The 21,403-nt window shown below is 44.9% G+C and overlaps 1 protein-coding gene across 1 annotated transcript in view; it reads right to left on the minus strand.

Moving 5' to 3' along the window:
• LOC124795572 (myosin light chain kinase, smooth muscle-like) overlaps positions 1-21,403 on the minus strand; it is a 1,044,560-nt gene that overhangs the window by 283,655 nt on the left and 739,502 nt on the right. The window contains exon 18 of the mRNA XM_047259644.1: positions 1,007-1,166. Within this exon, the coding sequence (XP_047115600.1) occupies positions 1,007-1,166 (160 nt within the window). The remainder of the gene's footprint in view (positions 1-1,006; positions 1,167-21,403) is intronic.

Consider the following 21,403-nt stretch of genomic DNA (forward strand, 5'->3'; position numbering starts at 1 on the left):
CATATAGTTCAATGACTGTCACTCCGGAGAAACTGGCAAGCGTAAAACATTTTAGTAAGATCGTCACCCGTCTGGGACAATATGCTGACAGGCAGCGGATTAACTACCTCGCAACATCTGAACTACAGTTGGCGTGTTTGGGTTCTGCACGTCGAAGACGGTATACAGGAAACGGCCTCCTATGTGGAACAGGCTTCGGCTGTCAGCTTCTTACGTTCCTTCCTTTCTGTATGAATTGGGATGTTATACAAATTGGTAAGTTTCCGCCGAATTCAATCTTGATAAGTTGTCCCCCATATACGAGGGCTATTCGGAAAGTATGGCCCGATTGGGTTCGAGATGGAAAAAACAGTGAAAATCCGATGAAGCTTTGCACCGATTCTTTGGGCAGTGTTTCTAGTATGCACGTCGATCGTGCCACGTCGCTCTTTTCAGTGCTGAGCACACAGTGAGCACGTAAAGATGCCTAGAACAATTGTGTCTTCGTCAAAGTATGAGTGCCTGGTGTGAGGTTTCGCCTGATGTCATGCAGCCCACATAACATAGTTGTCATGCGCTTCCTTTGGCACGATAATTCTCGGCCGAGCTCTGTAGGGGCAATGAAGATGCTGTTGCAGGGTTTTCGATGGAAAGTGCTTGATCACCCGCAATAGAGCCCGTAATTGACTCTCCCTGAGTTTCATCTCTGCTCACATGAAGCACTGGCTATGAAGGCAACGGTCTGGCGCAGACAACGAGGTGTAGACCAGAGTGGAGAATTGTCAGGAAGCAGAGGCGGCGTCCTTCTATGACGAGGGTATTGGAAAGTTGGTACAACGCTACGACAGATGTCTAAGGCGGAGCGGTGACTACGTAGAGAAGTAGCTGGAAGATGTAGCTAACAGCTGCAAATGAAACATTTTTGATTTTCACAGCGGTTTCCATTTCGCTATCGATCGGACGTTACTCTCAGAATGGTTCTCGCAGGCGTCAGGAGTGAGAGGGGCGTCGGTGCGCCGCTACTCGCCTGTAGTAGGAGGAGTAGCCGGAGTAGGCGCTGGGGGCGGCGGCGGCGGCGCGGTAGGCGGTGAGCTGCGGCGCCGGACCCAGGCGGCGGCCCGGCGTGGGTGACGTGCGCGGCGATGCGCTCCACGCACGCACGCCCGTGCTGCTGCGGCCGCGGCGCTCTGCAACAACAGACAGACACGGGGCAATAGGGGCGGGCCGCTGCAGCTGCATAGCGACGGCGGTGTCTCCAGGACAGGGTCGTCTAGTCTCTACACTGATGTCGTGCTCAAGGAAACCGACGAGAAACTACGAAAGACAATCACAGTTCAGGAAGGATAAACGAACTCTGAGGTACAACTAAGAAACTGCAGTTCTGTAAGAGATGGCCGCTGACTTGGAACAGCAGCTGGAATGAATTGACAGGCCCTTGCAAGTAGGTAATAAGATTACATTGACGAATGTTGAACGTTGGTAATGGAATGTAGTCCAGTTAAATCACGCGATGCTGAAGGAACTAAATTATAAAATGAGACACCAAAAGTGGCACATGGGTTTTGCTGTCTGGGCGGTAAAATGAAGCAGAGAGGGTATAAAATGCAAGATGAGAAATTTAGAATGGAACATAAATATAAGTGTGCCAAGCGCGGTCTATATCTGTGACTTGCTTTGCTTCCCTGACTCGCTTTGAGCGGTTCTACGCGCTACAGTCTGGAACCGCGCGACCGCTACGGTCGCAGGTTCGAATCCTGCCTCGGGCATGGATGTGTGTGATGTCCGCAGGTTAGTTAGGTTTAAGTAGTTCTAAGTTCTAGGGTAGGGGTTCCCAACAAAATTTTCTCCAGAACCCCCTCATTGAGCATGATTGGTACCTTGTCATATCACAGTATCAAGTACCTGAAAAAGCCAAATCAAGAGTCTTTTTATACTTTTTCTATTTTTGGTACTTAGAAAAAACATTGACATATTCATTATTGAAAAAAATATTGAGCTTAACACTTTTTCAATTTAGCCGTCATTGTTATTGTTAAATTTTTGATTACTGCTCAAAATCTTTGTCTTCAAATCTGGGTGTTCAGTATAACAAACTCCTTTAAAAAATAAAAATTGAGTAGGAACTGGGAATGGGAGGAAAAAATTAAAACTGAGTGTATTGGTCTTGCGCTGGAGTGTGCTAGTGTCAGTTGGCTCTAGGAAGACGCTAGACGCAGAGTTAGCGTTCGCTAAAGCTCTGCTCATGCAGGAAGCGGCCAAAAAATCTGTTATCATACGAAATATATTTAATATATTTTTTTATTCTAATAGCATCTTGCGGACCCCTCTGGCATAGCTCGCGGACCCCTGGGGATCCGCGGACCACCTCTTGGGAACCACTGTTCTAGGGGAGTGATGACCAGAGCAGTTAAGTCCCATAGTGCTCAGAGCCATTTGAACCATTTGACTCGCTTCGCTATCGACATATTCCGCATGGCGGGAACTCCTCTGTTAGGTCGCCCGGCAACTCACAGAGGCGGTCTCCCGCATCAGGAGGCGGCGGTTCGGCTCGGTGCGCCGACATACGGGCTGCAGGAGCTGCGTCAAGGGGTAGATACCTCTGTTTCCGCACCACATGGAGCGTGCTGTCTGTATATATAGTGAACATTATCCAGCGATATGAAATGTATAACGATTGTACCTACAGATAATGACGTGTAAATAACTGCCACGTTCAACTTCATAACGGCGTACATTACACACATACCCCGAGCTGAAACTTCCTACTGAGGCGAGCCTCGACGAACTTCCGAGGCTCCCCTCCCACAGGGAAAGCCATGACATTACCAATAACCAACAGTAACATTAGTATGAGAAATGTATACAAACATATTATATTTAACGAAAAATTGTAAATAACATATTAATATCATTTGTTCTTAGGTCTAAGCAAATTGCTGCTCCATCTGGGACTGGCCCGTAGTTGTTCCGATTTCGTCCCACCTCCAACGGCCAGGTAATGGGACACTTTCTTCCATTAAAAACCTCTCCTATCACCAACTTCTTCTTAAATTTTTAAATTGTTTCCATTTCCTTTTCCTCGATTTATGTTCATATTATTCCAGTAGCAAATCATTATTGTTACTCTTGTTTCATTACTAAAAAATAGGAATATGGAACAGAGTATCGTCACATGCAAATGTACGATCTTTTTTTTTTTTTTTTTAGAAAAAAAAAGCAGGCAGCAGATCTTTCAATAAGTGAAATGAAAATGTCTGACGTAAGAGGGGAACTCTTGGTTTCCAAAACTGCGGTCGACATGTTTCTTTTGGACTAGGGTTGAACACAGCGGAATTGCGGGTGTGGGAATGTTCACGTGACCTTTGGCACCAGCATTGTTGCACAGCTGACGCACCACGTCCAGCTTATGTGGCAGTTCTCCGAAAGGACCATGCTGTCACTGGGAAGACCACAACTTGATTCAAACTCACTCACTTGGCTGGCTGTAGGAGGCACGGGTGCTTCTCTGTGCTATAGCTGCCTGCCTGATTCACACGTCTGCAACACGCTGAGCCTTCTGGTTGAGAGCATTTTCTATTAAACGGTAGACACAGATGGCGCTCCGTTAGCCGTGCCTCTACGGTGTCTGTCGGCGCACGACGTTGAAACCATTATCAGCACATCTACTATCCAACAGGCGGCATTTGCCGTCATAGGATCAGAATTGAAGTCGTCTTCCCAGGCGTACTATTTTTTTCTGGCAGTGTAATTTTAAATACAGTTTTGTTTTTCTTATGTTGCTTACAATTTAATGTTGTGTACTGATTGCAACCAGTGTTGTAATAGAAATAAAAATTCCCAACGCACTGTATCATACCCCAAACAGATGTAATCAACCTGTCATACAAACTGGTTCCGATGCTTAAGTTTTCTCATAGCTCGAATCCCCTGTACGTAACGCATGTTGTTGCTGTTTTCTCACGCAAGAGCAAATTTGGATTATTAAATTAAAGTTCCGCTTAGCATTGTAAACAAAATTGTCATCAGGCCGAAGACTGGTCTGAAGGCAACAGTGCTTTGCTAATCACGGTCGTGTTGGAGGTGGTACACCATTGCCTTCCACCGACTCTTGAACTGACTTACCCAGACAGTTAAGGGGGGAACTGTAAATTAACATGGATTCCGATTGGTTGACAAAGTGACAAATTACGGTGTACTAAAACATCTACATACTGATCATTGTAACTCAAAAAAGACACGAAAAAATACAACCTGTGTTATGCAACACAGTGTATTCCGAAAGAAATAGTCTCTGGTTAAGAAACCTTCTGTTACGAGGTCTACTGGTGTCAAATATTTACACTGAATGGAAACACAAATTTCTAAACCAGTGGAAGTGAAGTGCCGTCTGAAGGAAGCCACTGGAGAAGGCAGCGGAAGCATGCGAGACATTCTGCTGCTGTTGTACGTTAAAAATTTACGAATTAAACACCGGACTCACATTCAGGAATATCGGAGTTTACATCTCCGTCTGGCCTCCAAATTTAGGTTATTCAGAGTTTTTTTCATCAGGTTACCTTCCATTCAGAAGACTGTTGCGGGCAGCGACTGTTATATTGACTTGTAAATAATAGATTTCAACTATCAGTCGTCCTTTTTAAATTTTATTGGCAGATCTAGATTTCAGCTAGAAACTAGCCATTCTTAATGCACTATCATTTTTGATCAATGCATGTAATGCCTGTTGGTCGGACTTCATCCACAGTTGATATTCATTTAACTGTGGATGAAGCCCGACCAACAGGCATTACATCCATTGATCAAAAATGATAGTGCATTGAGAATGGCTAGTTTCTAGCTCAAATCTAGATCTGCCAATAAAATTGAAAAAGGACGACTGATAGCTGGAATCTATTATTCAGAGTTTCCTTAATTCGATTAAGATAAATAATGATATAATGCGTTTGGAATGGTCACGATCCATTTCCTTCGCCATCCATTCGCTTCAAATTTGCGCTCCGTATCTTGCGACTATGTGCTAGAGGAAGAGCTGAAACCAGATGTTTCTTCCCTTCTTTTGCCCCCCCCCCCTTGTTTATCTGTTGCTTTTATAACCTACTTCATACACCTTAAAATTTATCTGCTTCAACAGTGTTTCCCCTGTATTAGCCATGCCAGTGGGAGTGGCCGAGCGGTTCCAGGCGCTACAGTCTGGAGCCGCGCGACCGCTACGGTCGCAGGTTCGAATCCTGCCTCGGGCATGGATGTGTGTGATGTCCTTAGGTTAGTTAGGTTTAAGTAGTTCTAAGTTCTAGGGGACTGATGACCTCAGAAGTTAAATCCCATAGTGCTCAGAGCCATTTGAACCATGCCAGTGCCAAGTTAGCTGTTCTGCATTGCTTTGTCGCATGTGCCACAAACCTGCCCCTTTTTTTCCAAACTATTTTCGAGAGGTCTTGTGAAGCTCACTCTTTCTAATTTTCTCAGATTCCCTAATCTATTTGTCCACCTACTTTTTAAAGTTACTTCGTTTCCTCTACACCGGATTTCACGCGGTACACGTTTCACTGTCTTAGAACGTTGTGGTCCAGGCATTCAGTTCCAGTTACTTCTCATTCGATGTCATGATTTGATACCGGCACAGACATTTCTCACTCAACAAAGCTTTTTTATCTGCATCAGACAGCTTCTGGAAATTTCCTTACTTCGGCCATCCTGTGTAATCTTGTTTTGTACGTAAGAGATTTTTTACATATCTTCTACAGCTATGTCGCATTGCTTCAGATTTTAATGTCATAGTATTGTCGCTTGCTGTACATTAGATTTAATAGCATTTTACGTCTTCCTTTCTTTCTGAGATCTTAACTCTACCATTTCACCTGTCCCCACAGCCTTTATTCTACTACTAAACGTTAATTTCGCGTCCTTCGCTGATGTTTCCACACGTTGGTTTAACGTTAGAGACGACAAGATTTAAGCCAGCTTTATATTCTTAACACGAACTTGTTTTGTTACGGTTTATTGGTATCACTTCATTTTATTCGTTTTTCTCTGTAGAAGATGATATTTACGTGTCTCAGGAACCTGAAAATGTCGAAGGTTTCCCCTACGTGAATAAATCTGTGGCAGTTCTCTGATTCACTCTTAGTCTTCTTTCTATGACTAAAACGAAGATCAAAATTCTGTGTCTGATAACTTAAACCTATCTGAACCAAAACTAACATAAACACAGTGCTTTTACAGTTTTTGCTTCTACTTTTATGTTTGCTATTCTACGCATTCGTTTACAAGCCCGAGATGTCAGCCTGATCGTCTGATGGTTGTGAGATCTATCTGTTCGTGCGTCCTCCAATGACGTGATGATAAATTTGTCTGAACTTCTAATGATAAGTTCAGAGTTTCACAAAATTTTGACGTAAAGTCAAATAATCTTCTAGCCCTTCTACATATAATTAATTTTACTAATTCTGGAAGTATATCATCTGCTGACATGTTTGAGCTTGTGTGTCTCAGTGGTTTATCAAATTCTATGAAAATTACTGGATTTCCTGTTTCTTCACGTCCATCTCCTCTTTCTCTTTTATCATGCATCGGACTTACTCTTCTTCATCGCTCAGATTTTCAATGTACTTCACTGCGAAGTGAAACTTGTCAGATGAAGTTTGAAATAGGTACAATAAAAAATACTTGTGGGATGAAGATTAGAGAAAACCGGTGCCAGGAGGAGGCAAAGCTTAGTCGGGTACCCGGGACGAGGGTTAAAACTCTTAAAATAGCTTATCGCGGATGTTGAGTCTATTGACCATACCGTGACGGAATAATTAGCACAGCAGAAGGAGAGCAGGAAGACAGCTTCCAATCGACTGAAAAGGTAAACATATTTATTAAAAAATCCCATGAAAGCAGTCTGACACGTCTGCAAAAGTTTTCAATTCTGTGAAGAATGAGGCACGTAAATGGTAACTACGACGCATTTAAACATCAAATCAGCAGAAGAAATGAAATGGTTCTTCTACTGATGAAGCAAGGTCACTCAGGATGTCGTAGAAAGGTACACAGTGGCAGACTAGCGGGAGGCGAAGAAAGCATTCTTGAACAAAACTAGTCCATTGATACAGGACTGAAAAGGAAAGTTCTGAAACTATGAATCCTGAGGAAGTGGAATGTAAGCAGAGGGAAAGTCACAGAAGAAGAAATCTGAATCATTATATGATAACAGGATGCTAAAAATGAAGTAGACAAATAAACTACCGGTGGAAATGAGTAAAAAGAAGTCGATGGGAAAGTGTTATTGGGAGACGGAATTGTACTAAGGGAATCAGAAAAGTTAATTTGGGACTGGAAGAAGTAAAAGAGGACTGAAATTGTACAAGTACGCAAAGATTAGAAAGTAAATATCCAACACAAATAAATATTTTATTGAGGCAAAGACTGTTTTTAATCGACTTTAAAGTACAGGGTGATTCAAAAAGAATACCATAACTTTAAAAATGTGTATTTAATGAAAGAAACATAATATAGCCTTCTGTTATACATCATTACAAAGAGTATTTAAAAAGGTTTTTTTTTCACTCAAAAACAAGTTCAGAGATGTTCAATATGGCCCCCTCCAGACACTCGAGCAATATCAACCCGATACTCCAACTCGTTCCACACTCTCTGTAGGATATCAGGCGTAACAGTTTGGATAGCTGCTGTTATTTCTCGTTTCAAATCATCAATGGTGGATGGGAGAGGTGGCCGAAACACCATACCCTTAACATGCCCCCATAAGAAAAAATCGCAGGGGGTAAGATCAGGGCTTCTTGGAGGCCAGTGATGAAGTGCTCTGTCACGGGCTGCCTGGCGGCCGATCCATAGCCTCGGGTAGTTGACGTTCAGGTTTCATAACTAACCTTCTTCGTAGGACTCTCCACACAGTTGATTGTGGAATTTGCAGCTCTCTGCTAGCTCTGCGAGTCGATTTTCCTGGACTGCGAACAAATGCTTGCTGGATGCGTGCTACATTTTCATCACTCGTTCTCGGCCGTCCAGAACTTTTCCCTTTGCACAAACACCCATTCTCTGTAAACTGTTTATACGAACGTTTAATACACCACCTATCAGGAGGTTTAACACCATACTTCGTTCGAAATGCACGCTGAACAACTGTCGTCGATTCACTTCTGCCGTACTCAATAACACAAAAAGCTTTCTGTTGAGCGGTCGCCATCTTAGCATCAACTGACGTTGACGCCTAGTCAACAGCGCCTCAAGCGAACAAATGTACAACTAAATGAAACTTTATAGCTCCCTTAATTCGCCGACAGATAGTGCTTAGCTCTGCCTTTTGTCGTTGCAGAGTTTTAAATTCCTAAAGTTGTGGTATTATTTTTGAATCACCCTGTATTTTAGCTATATTGCTTTGTCCAAGAGAAATATTCTCAAACTGATTACATAAGAAGTCAATTCTCACCAATCCCGTAGTTCAGCACATATCTTTTAGGATAATGCTCTGCTAAGGAATATCAAATGCTGCGTCTTAGGAAACAGAACCGCGCGCTTTCCCACCTGATTTCAATGTGTCAGTATTACTGAGAGCAGAAAGAATCTTAATTTCCTTCGCGACGAGTCACACTGTCAGCATCCGGCTATTGTTTACCTTTTGAGTGTGATTACGACGGTTTCCCACTCAGTTACGCGTATCACTGTGTGCTGACGTTCAGGGAAGTGGTGGCGCAGCGACCTTCGGCGCTGTTCCAAGGTCCGAGCGCGCGGCGAGAATTAATGCGACGGCGCCCGACTGGCACAACTCAGGCCTCGGTCGTTCCGGGAACGGGAGACCATCGGCACGCACAGGAAGCGTTCGCATATGGTGGGCGCCAAAATGCGAGAGCTGCGTCGGAAGTGCGTGCGGCGACGCCTCGATCCGTGGCGCTGAGTCACGGACAGCCCGAAGGCAGCGGCGTGTGCTGCGGGCAGCACAGCCACACTGCCGCATCTGCTACCTGATGCTGTCTGGCGGAGGGCACTTTGTCTATTATTGTCGATTCCCCTCTTTCCCTCTTCAGTCACGAAAGGTGCACGGGGATCAATATTGCTAGGTGCTGGTGAATCTTCCACCTTGTATCGTCGTAGTCCAAGATGAGCCACGGGCGCACGGTCTAAAATCAGTGGGAGTACACGAAATCCACTCTATACTTTGCTGTGCCTTTTGGCACCATATTGTATGAATTTCAAAGGAAGCAGGTGCTGATAGGTGTGAAAATTACCGAACTATCAGTTTAACAAGTCATGGTTGCAAAATACGAACACGAATCCTTTACAAAAGTATGGAGAAACGGTTAGAAACCGATCATGGAAAGATCGGTTTGGATTCCGGACAAATATAGCAACACGCGAGACAGTAATCATCCTACGAATCCTCACAGAAGGAACGGGAAACCTACGTTTATAGCATTTGTAGACTTAGAGAAAGCTTTTGACAATGTTGACTGGAATACTCTGAAGGTGGGAGGGGTAAAATACAGAGAGCGAAAGGCCATTTACAATTTGCACAGAAACCAGATGGCAATTATACGACTAGAGGGGCACAAAGGAAAGCAGTGGTTCAGAAGGGAGTGAGACAGTGTTGTAGTCTATCCTCGACGCTATTCAATCTGTATATTGAGCAAGCAGTAAAGGAAACAGCAGAAAAATTTAGAGTAGGAATTAAAATCAATGGTGAAGAAATAAAAACTTTGAGGTTAGCCGATGACATTGTAATTCTGTCAGAGACAGCAAAGGGCGTGGAAGAACAGTTGAACGGAATGAACAGTGTCTTGAAACGAGGATACAAGATGAACATCAACAAAAACGAAACGAGGGTAATGGAATGTAGTCGCATTAAATCAGGTGATACTGACCGAATTAGATTAGAAAATGAGGCACTTAAAGTAGTAGATGAGTTTTGCTATTTGGGGAGCAAAATAACTGACGATGGTCGAAGTAGAAAGGATATAAAATGTAGACTGGCAATGGCAAGGAAAGCGTTTCTGAAGAAGAGAAATTTGTTAACATCGAATTTAGATTTGTGTCGGGAAGTCTTTTCTGAAGGTATTTGTATGGAGTGTAGACATATATGGAAGTGAAACATGGACGATAAATAGTTTACAGAAGAAGAGAATAGAAGCCTTCGAAATGTGGTTACAGAAGAATGCTCAAGATTAGATAGGTAGATCACGTAACTAATGAGGAGGTACTGAATAGAATTGGGGAAAAGAGGAATTGTGGCACAACACGACTAGGAGGAGGGACCGGTTGGTAGAATACATTCTGAGGAATCAAGGAATCACCAATTTGTACTGGAGGGAAGCATGGGGGGTATCAATCGAAGAGGGAGGCCAGGAGATGAATACACTAAACAGATTCAGAAGGATGTAGGTTGCAGTAGTTGCTCTGAGATGAGGAGGCTTGCACAGGATAGAGTAGCGTGGAGAGCTGCATCAAACCAGTCTTTGGACTGAAGACCACAACAACAATATTGTATGAATAATTACGGTTAATACCAAGGTGTGTGGTTTGAAAATGGAGGTGGCCGGCCGAAACCGGAATTCTGTATGAATGTAAGAAAAAAAAAAATTCGTCAGTACCGAACAGTTGCGGACCTTGCCTCGAATAAGCGAGATACTATCTTACTCCCGATGTTTCGGCCAGAGCGGTGCGGGGCTCCAGAGATGTTCCTGTCCCCACTGAGTATTTCCGACTTGTTGGTAAGTCTGTGTGAGCTCTAACTTTTCTCAATTTATATTCGGGGTCTTTTCGGGAGATATGCGTAGGAAGAATCAATGAATTGCTCGTATCTTCTAGGAACGTACGATCACTGCATTTAAACAGTTAATGACACCGTCGAGGAACTCGCCTCTCTTACAGCGTGTGCCGCTGGAGATGGCCGAGCATTCCCATGACTCTTCCGCGCCTCCTGTACAGATCTTTGACGAAAGGCTCTATTCTTCTTCGGATATTCTCTGTTTCCTCTATCAGTTCTATCTGATAAGGATCCCAGACTGAAGAACAACAGTCGAACACTGGTCGAATGAGGGTTTTGTAAGCTACCTCTTTCGTAAGCGCGCTGCAGTTCCTGAGGATTCTTCAAATGAATCTCAGTTCGATATATGTCTTTTCTACTGTTAGTTTTCTGTCGTTGTACCACTTTACATCGCTCCTTAGACGTACTCCCAGATATTTAACGAATGTGACCGCTTCTAGAGACAGTTCGACAACCTTGTAATCGTACAGTAGTGGGTCTTGACGCCTATCCGCATACACTATATTTATTTATATTCAGGGTGAACTGGTAGTCCATGCACCAAGCGACAATCAGCTGCAGGTCTTCGTGTATTTCGCTCCACTTTTGTAACGTTGTCATCTTTTTCTGTCAAATGTCGACGAGACAGATGCGAAAAAAGTATTTCAAAAGTAATGAGCATAGCTGTTAATACATTTACCCCACTGTGGCACAAGACGGTTAAAGCCTCTGTGGAATACTGTTTGCGGTTGCCTACGAAACCATAATTGTACCCCGGCATACACCTCTTCGTCTAAAACAAATCGACGGACGGCCGCACATGTTGCCAAAATTGTTTCGAGTACTCTGCAGACATTTCGCTAGGAAATCTTTGCACATCCTCCACACATTCCCGATCTCATCCTATGCGATTTCCATATTTTTGGAGCCCTGAAGAAAGACATTCGTCGCTGTCGACTTATTTCGGAAGAAGAGGTACACGCCCGGATATAATCATGGTTCCGCAGGCAACTGCAAACATTTTTCCATGTAGGGTCTGACTATCTTGACGTTTTAATTTATTTCTTCTTTACTACTAACTACATTCGTCGTACATTTTGGATACAGTATTCACGTTTACCACTGAATGTAACAGAAAAAATACATCAGTGTATAACACACAATCCCCGGAGATATGACGTTATAAACGCTGGCATGCGTGAAAAACTGCCGCATCACGCAAGACGTTTAATTTTATTACTTCGTTACTTCTAATTGTATTCGCAACACATTTCTCAGACAGTAGGCACACATATCACTGAATGTACCTGCAAAATTATATCATTGTACAGCATATAGTTCAGAAGATACGACGTCATAAACATTCACCTACACGAAAATGAAACAATAGGACGGAACTCGCTAAAGATACAGGTGAAATAAGGGCACAAATTCAGTGAAATATGTTAAATCTGTGTGAAATATATTTGACATGTTCGTACGCGGGCAAATCCACGGATAAACAGCCCGTCCTTAACCCCTGGAACAATTTCAACAAAATTTCGTACATATATTAGTCACGATATGGAAAGAAATACAGTTGGGGTAAGAACCACAAGCTTCCTATCGGGGTGAGCGTAATAAAGTGGAGAGAGAAGAGGAAGATGCACAGAAAGCGAGGGGGAAGGAGGGAGTGGGTACAGATAGGGGAAATGAGAAGACGAACAAAGAGAGAGGCGGAGGGAGAAATGGACAGAGAGGATATAGGACATGGAGAGAGACAGGGGGGAGGAAGAGACAGGCAGACAGGGGAGAGGAGGAGATGAACAGATGGAGGAGAAGAGGAAATGGATGGAGAAAGAGAAGAAGATGGACAGAGAGTGGAAGATATGGACAGAGAGAGGAAGGAGGAGCAGGTGGACAGAGAGAGAGATGGAGATGGAGAGAGAGGGGGGGAGGAGGAGGAGGAGGAGGAGGAGGAGGAGGTGGACAGAGAGAGGGGCGAGGAGGAGATGGATTAAGAGAGGGGGAGGAGATGACCAAAGAGGGGAAAAGAAGATGGAATTAATATAGGGAGGAGGGGATGGACAGAGGTCAAGGAGCAGATGCACTGAGGGAGGGAGTAGAAGATTGATAGAGAGAAAGATGAGGAGATGATGGACAGAGAGAGGGGCAGGGAGAGATGAACAGAGTGTGGAGGGCGGAGAAGGTGGACTGAGAGGGAGGGGTGGAGGAGATGGACAGAGAAGGGGTGGCTGAGATAGATAGAGAGGGGGTGAAGGAGAAGATGGATAAAAGGGGAAAGAAGGAGGTGTGATAATAAAATATGGGAATAAATACATACTCAGCAAACGCCCGATAGCTAAAATATACCTAAATTTCTATGGAGTCTCTCTTATAGTAACTACAGTAATGAGCCAAAACACTGTGACCAGTGGAGACTGTAATATTCAGTAACGCCTCGGGCGATGCAGGCATGTAATGTGGTAGGGGAAGTATGTAAGCGGAGAAGAGGCGGGTGGGGAATCATTCTAGCTCCGATATGGGCGGCCATTGGGGAACTCCACTGACATAAACGATTCTGGGAAAGGGGAGATTGTTATGGTCCTGTGCCTGGGAAAGAGCATCTCTGCGAAGCTGGTGGAAAGTGGGTGAAGGACGGTGAAGCCACGAGCAAAGTGACAGTGGGTTGGGCGCACACAGCTGGCCACAGTGCGTGGAGGTGAGAGGCTTACCCGCTGTGTACAGCAGGACGGGAGTCGGTTTGGGGCACATGTGCCGACACGGTACAGTGCTCCTAGGCAAACTTTACAGCACACATTGTTGACTATGGGACTCCGAAGCATACCGTTCCTGTTGCCATGACGAGTGAACGACATCGTCAATTACGACTGAAATGGGCCCGGGATCATCAACATTGGGTGGTAGGTCAGTGACGACGGGTCGCTTAGTAGGATGAATCACGTTTTTTAATTACACCTGGTCGGTGATTGTGTCTAGATACGCCGTGATCCAGAGAACGATTGCTAGAAACACGTACCACGCCACGGACGCAGTTCGACGGAAGTGTTATTATGCTGTATGCTGGTGGTCATCGACAGGTGGTAAGCGAAGGGACCGCGGCAGCTGGGGTCCACGTGAACACTATGGCAGACCACGTGCGTTCTTTCACACCTGCTGCCCCTGGCATCTTGCAGCAGGATATCTGTGCATCATGTCACCTGGCGATCAAATTCGCCAGACGTGAAGTCGACGGATCACATCTGGGACTTTATGGGATGTCAGTTCCGTGCCCATAAACCGCCGCCCCGTAATGCACGGGAATTGCGTCGCCAGTGCTCAGACATCTGGTGGAACATAATTCCAGAAACGTACCGAGGATCTGCCGAATCCATTCGACGCAGAACCACTGCTGCATTGCGTTCAAAATGTCGTCAGAACGCTTTGTATCACCAGTGAAAATGACGGAACTGCAGCAATCGATCCTCACTACAGTGGACAGGGTGCCAATTATAGAAATATATGAAAGAAATGTAAATTAGTTACAAAGTACGCCGTCCACACACTTTATTCAACACGTAAACGCCACTACAGATGTTCGGATTTAGGTTATGACATGTTCGATACGCCTGCCATCATTGGCGAAGGTGCGATGCTGTCGATGACCTCCTGAATCGCTGTTTTCAGCTTAGCATTGGTTTTGACGTTATTGGTGTACGCCTCGATTTAATATAGCTGTCAACTCAAAGCGAATGGTCCGCGAGTAACAGAATAAGGAGTCGCACGTGTTCAGATCAGGAAAATATGGCGGCCAATCGAGGCCCATGCCAGTGGCCTCTGGATACTCCAGAGCCTGAAGACGGTCCCCAAAGTTCTCCTCCGGGACATCAAACACTCTCCTGCTTCAATGTGGCCGAGGTCCGTCTTGCATGAATCACATCTTATCGAAATCAGGGTCACTTTGGATAACCCTTCACGTACCGTTAGCTAGTCACCGTGCTGTCAAGGAATATCACACCGGTTAATCAAAAATGGTTCAAATGACTCTGAGAACTATAGGACTTAACATCTGAGGTCATCAGTCCCCTAGAACATAGAACTACTTAAACCTAACTAACCTAAGGACATCACACACATCCATGCCCGAGGCAGGATTCGAAACTGCGACCGTAGCGGTCACGCGGTTCCAGGCTGAAGCGCCTAGAACCGCATGGACACACCGGCCAGGCCGGTTATTCCGTGACTGGACATTGCACAGCACACAGTCACCTGTTTAGGGTGAAGAGACTTCTCGATCGTGAAATGCGGATTCTTAGTCCTCCCAAAAGAGCAAATTTTGCTTGTAGACGAACCCACCCAGCTGGCCGGTGTGGCCGAGTGGTTCTAGGCGCTTCAGTCTGGAACCGAGGAACCGTTACGGTCGCAGGTTCGAATCCTGCCTCGAGCATGGATATGTGTGATGTCCTTAGGTTATTTAGGTTTAAATAGTTCTAAGTTCTAGGGGACTGATGACCTTAGATGTTAAGTCCCATAGTGCTCAGAGCCATTTTTTGAACCCACCCGAATGAAAGTGTGTTTTGTCGCTAAAGCACGGATACTAATTCCCGTCATGCCCCGCTGCCAACCGTACAGTTTGCATGTCCTAATGGAAACCGTTCAGAAGTTATGACGATTTTATTTCATATAATTCAATAATTGTTACCCTGTAGTCACAAAACTCTCACACGATAGCCCGTGAAAAGCTCAGTACATGGCTGCTCCTGTATACATTGAATCCTGAACGTCCAGGCCAGATTATTCGACAACAATGAAAGTGATGAGACCCCGTGAGCTCTCCACTGCCACTCAGGCGGTCAGATTCACTGTTTGGGTTGAGGTTTGGCTCTGAGCACTGTGGGACTTAACATCGGAGGTCATGAGTTCCCTAGAACTTAGAACTACTTAAACCTAACTAACCTAAAGACATCACATACATCCATGCTGGAGGCAGCATTCGAACCTGCGACCGTATCAGCCGTGTGGTACCGCACTGAAGCGCCTAGAACCGCTCGGCCACTTCTAACATCAACTGTTCAGTAAGGAAACGCATCAGTGGCTCAGCAGAACACAGAAAGTTGGTTCGCCTCGGCGGCGCTTGATGACTGGCTGGCGCCACCCGGAAAGCGTCGCTGGAGCCCGCCGGCCTGGGCGACCGCCGCTGCCACCACCAAACCTGATTCTCGCCACACACGAACCCGATACCACACACCTCCTCCGATACGTCCGGGAAAATAAATCGGTGACTCACGGGGCGACCGCGGGCGCACAAAAACGCCGGTTTCGGGCGGCGGAACCGCCGCGTGGTCCTGCCTCGTTAGGCGCGGCCGGGCCTCTCAGCCAAAGGCGCCGATGCCAATCAGACGCTGCGTCTGGGCTATGGGCAGTGAGAGCGTGTGCCGCCGTCGACGACGTGTACCGGCCGTCAGGTAGCTGTCGAGTAACAGCGGGTGGCCCGCGAGTAGCCGAGTGCAGCGACCAACAGCTGCGTCCTGCTGATATGCGCTTCACGCAGGTACCGTACTGAAGCGACCAGAAACTGCAGCTAAGTGTGCGTGGTACTGCGAGTTCTCCCTGTAGACATTACAATTCGCCACAGAGCAGCTGCGTACTGGCTGAAGAGGAGAAGACGCGACAAAGTAAGAGAAATAACTGGACATAACCGACAGACGGAATTTAAACATGTGGAGAACTGATACATGGCAGTCGGATGGCATACAACTGATAAGAGAAGACGAGTCTACTCTTCCTTCCCCAGTATGAGAGTGGATGAATTTTAAGTACATAAATCCAACACGCGGGATGGCTCACTTTCTCGAGGGCCATGGCCCGTATCCTGTACGTCTCCATAGGCTTGGACTAAAATACACTCACACTTGTGCCTGTGGTGAGAACGGTACACCTGAACACATAGTGGCCGGCCGCTGTGGCCGAGCTGTTCTAGGCGCTTCAGTCCAGAACCGCGCTTCTTCTACGGTCGCAGGTTCGAATCCTGCCTCGGGCATGGATCAGTGTGATGTCCTTAGGTTAGTTAGGTTTAAGTATTTTTAAGATCTAGGGGACTGATGACGTCAGATGTTAGTTACCGTAGTGATTAGAGCCATTTGAACCATTTCAACACATAGTTCTCATCTGCGATGCTCTAGGACACATAAGAACCAGTGTAGGAAACCAGGACATAGGACAGTTAATACGCAGACAAGTTGAATGGAACTCTATAAACAACATCGCAGACGAAGTATCGCAAGCTCTATATGCGGCGTACAAACAGGAGAGACCACACGGAAGAATAAGACAGGCTCCAAGTCGGACAGACCAGCAGTACACGGTAAACGACATAGACACCAGCACAGACACGGAATCTGATATTAGATCACACACAGGAAGTGAAGACGAGACAAATATATAGACATAGCAAAAGAAGCGAAGGCTCTACACCAAATCTGAAAAAAAACCTCTCTGTGCAGATGTGTTATAACATTTCATAGCATGTAACACTATCTGAAGACCTGACATTTCTTCTTCTTTCGCTGTGTGACTGACTCGAAGTCAACTCCCAATCTCCACTGCTACCTTAAGATTGCAAACACATGTTAACCTTTGTCGTCAATATATTATATTAAGTATTACCACCCTCAAGACAGCACATTTTTAACAGACGTAACTATACGCGTAGAAGGTATAAAGGGAAGAACTGTCTCATCATAGCTAAGTCAAATTTCCTTCTCTTGTTTCTTCCATTAAATACACTTTTAAATTTAAATTAAAATACATCCATAACCTATTATGTATCTCATTACTATCATTATCTAAATTAGTAATAAGTTTAAACAAACGCCAGAAAAATGTATACACTATTTCTCAGGCTCTATCGAGATATCGATACTGTCGTTCGATTTGAGTTACGAGTGTGTCGTAGTATAGTCTTTGGCTCAACAGATGTTAGTACTTTCACGTCGGTATTGAGAAAACAAGATAGCTGGAGCACGCTTGACATTCGAACAACGAAAATTGTATTGTGAAGTGGTTCTTCGAGTTTGATAATGCCGTTCAGGTGCAACGTCAGTGGAGGCAGGAGTCTGAAACAGAACCGCCAACCCGCCTATCAGTTAAATGCATCACTGACAAGGTTTGAATTGCATGGAACGATTTGTGGTGTTCGCAAAGGAAGATCAAAAAGACAGCGTACGGCTGCAAGTCCTGCTTCGTTGGCTCTCGTGTCGGAAACGTTTGTTAATTCTCCACAGAAGTCTGCTACGCAATGTGCACGTTAAATGGGGGTTAGCAGTACAATTGTACGAAGAATTCTGAAAGCTGCAAAGTGGAAATTTTACATTGCACGAATACTGCACGCGATTAATGATGTCGATCCTGATCGCCGAATGCAATTTAGCGAATGGTATCAGCAAATGGTAACTGATGACGAACAATTTGTGACGAAGGTAGTGTGGAGTGACGAGGCACAATTTAAATTTAATGTAACCGTGAATCGGCATAACAGTGTGTACAGGGCACCGGAAAATCTGCATGTTTATGAGTATAAAGCGGTCAGTCTACTGGGGGTTCATGTGTGGTGTGGACTATCATCTAGGGGGCTTAGTAGGACGCTTTTTCTTTGATGCTACTGTCACTGGAGAAGTGAACCTGGAAATGTTATGAACATCAATTTTGCCAGGTATACGTGCGCTTTGTGGAGCTGAGGAAGAGGTCTTCTACCAACAGGACGGGGCGCTACCACACTACAACCTAGCTCTACGAGCTTTCTTGGATGACAATTTTCCGGGGCATTGTATTGGATGAAGAGGGCCCATTGAGTTCCCTCCACGGTCTCCAGATCCAACACCTATGGACTTTTACTTGTGGGGAACTGTGAAAGATAGCGTCCATCGACATAAGCCACGCCCTCTGGAGGAACTTCGCCAGGAGATTAGAGCGACATTTGGAGCGGCCTCCACTGTAACACTGACTGACGCAGCTGCGGCGACCGCTCGTCGTTCTTTTATGTTTATAGCCGCCAACGGTACACATTTTGAACATTTAAAGTAACCGTGTGCTAAACTGAAGGTTGTACGACATGTGTGATTAATTATTAAATGTAAAATCAACACTTAAGTAATACTTTTCGTTCCTTAAAGTGTGTATACATTTTTCTGGCGGACTCCGTACATATATGTTTTTAAAATTTTTTTCTTAAAATTTTCAACAAAAAAAAGAAGAAATTTGCTGCTAATAAAACTGAATTTGTGCAGCAGAACATGTAAAATCACACAATATACAGGGTGGTCCATTGATAGTGACCGGCCCAAGTATCTCACGAAATAAGTATCAAACGAAAAAACTACAGAGAACGAAACTCGTCTAGCTTGAAGGGGGAAACCAGATGGCGCTATGCTTGGTCCGCTAGATGGCGCTGCTATAGGTCACACGGATATCAACTGCGTTTTTTTAAATAGGAACCCCCGTTTTATTATGCAATAAAAAATGGGGGTTCCTATTTTAAAAAACGCAGTTGTTTAGTACGTAAAGAAATATGAATGTTTTAGTTGAACTGCTTTTTTCGCTTTGTGATAGATGGCGCTATAATAGTCACAAACGTATAAGTACTTGGTATCACGTAACATGCCACCAGTGCGGACGGTATTTGCTCCGTAATACATTACCAGTGTCAAAATGGACCGTTTACCAATTGCGGAAAAGGTCGATATCGTATTGATGTATGGCTATTGTGATCAAAATACCCAACGGGCGAGTGCTATGTATGCTTCTCGGTATCCTGGGCGACATCATCCAAGTGTCCGGACCGTTAGCCGGATAGTTACGTTGTTTAAGCAAACAGGAAGTGTTCAGCCACATTTGAAACGTCAACCACGACCTGTAACAAATGATGATGCCCAAGTACGTGTTTTAGCTGCTGTCGCGGCTAATCCGCACATCAGTAGCAGACAAATTGCGCGAGAATCGGGAATCCCATAAACGTTGGTCTTGCGAATGCTACATCAACATCTATTGCATACGTACCATATTTGTATGCACCAGGAATTGCATGGCGACGACTTTGAACGTCGTGCACAGTTGTGCCACTGGGCACAAGAGAAATTACGGGACGATGACAGATTTTCTGCACGCGTTCTATTTAGCGACGAAGCGTCATTCACCAACAGCGGTAACGTAAACCGACATAATATGCACTACTGGGCAACGGAAAAGCCACAATGGCTGCGACAAGTGGAACATCAGCGACTTTGGCGGGTTAATGTATGGTGCGGCATTACGGGAGGAAAGACAATTGGCCCCCATTTTATCGATGTCAATCTATATGGTGCAATGTATGATGATTTCCTACTTAATGTTCTACCGATGTTACTACAAGATATTTCACTGCATTACAGAATGGCGATGTAGTTCCAACATGATGGATGTCCGGCACATAGCTCGTGTGCGGTTGAAACGGTATTGAATAGTATATTTCATGACAGGTGGATTGGTCGTCGAAGCACCATACCGTGGCCCACACGTTCACCGGATCTGACGTCCCCGGATTTCTTTCTGTGTGGAAAGTTGAAGGATATTTGCCATCGTGATCCATCGACAACGCCTGAGAACATGCGTCAGTGCATTGTCAATGCATATGCGAACATTACGGAAGGAGAACTACTCGCTGTTGAGAGGAATGTCGTTACACGTATTGCCAAATGCATTGAGGTTGACGGACATAATTTTGAGCATTTATTGCATTAATGTGGTATTTACAGGTAATCACGATGTAACAGCATGCGTTCTCAGAAATGATAAGTTCACAAAGGTACTGGAACAACCGAAATAAAATGTTCAAACGTACCTACGTTTTGTATTTTAATTTAAAAAACCTACCTGTTACCAACTGTTCGTCTAAAACTGTGAGCCATATGTTTGTGACTATTACAGCGCCATCTATCACAAAGCGAAAAAAGTGGTCCAACTAAAACATTCATATTTCTTTACGTACTACACGAATATGTAATAAAAGATGCGGGTTCCTATTTAAAAAAAACGCAGTTGATATCCGTTTGACCTATGGCAGCGCTATCTAGCGGGCCAACCATAGCGCCATCTGGTTTCCCCCTTCAAGCTAGACAAGTTTCATTTTTTGCGGTTTTTTCGTTTGACGCTTATTTCGTGAGATATTTGGCCCGGTCACGATCAATGGAACACCCTGAATAATAACAGGGAGCAGGTCTTTACTTAAGAAATAAATTAATTAAGAACCTAAATATTAATTCCCAAAGCTAGCCTTAAAGAATGTTTGGATTTAGATTTGCATTTAGATTCGTAATCTGCCAGTCAGTATCCACTACCCAAAAGAAGCAATTCAGAGCTACCATTGGAAATGAGCGTTTGGCGTCATTGGCCGGGAGGCCCCTTGCGGGGCAGGTCCGGCCGCCTTGGTGCAGCTCTTATTACATTCGACGCCACATTGAGCGATCTGCGAGCCGGATGGGGATGAAATGATGATGAAGACAACACAACACCCAGTCCCTGAGCGGAGAAAATCCTCGACCCAGCCGGGAATGGAACCCGGGCCTCTTAGGACGGCAGTCCGTCACGCTGACCATTTTTTTTTTTTTTTCATTCTGGTCGTTGCGAACGTCACATGACATCGTTTCAAGTTCGTTTATTGATCCTTCC

Source organism: Schistocerca piceifrons, chromosome 4 (assembly GCF_021461385.2).
Source record: "Schistocerca piceifrons isolate TAMUIC-IGC-003096 chromosome 4, iqSchPice1.1, whole genome shotgun sequence".
Taxonomy (NCBI): domain Eukaryota; kingdom Metazoa; phylum Arthropoda; class Insecta; order Orthoptera; family Acrididae; genus Schistocerca; species Schistocerca piceifrons.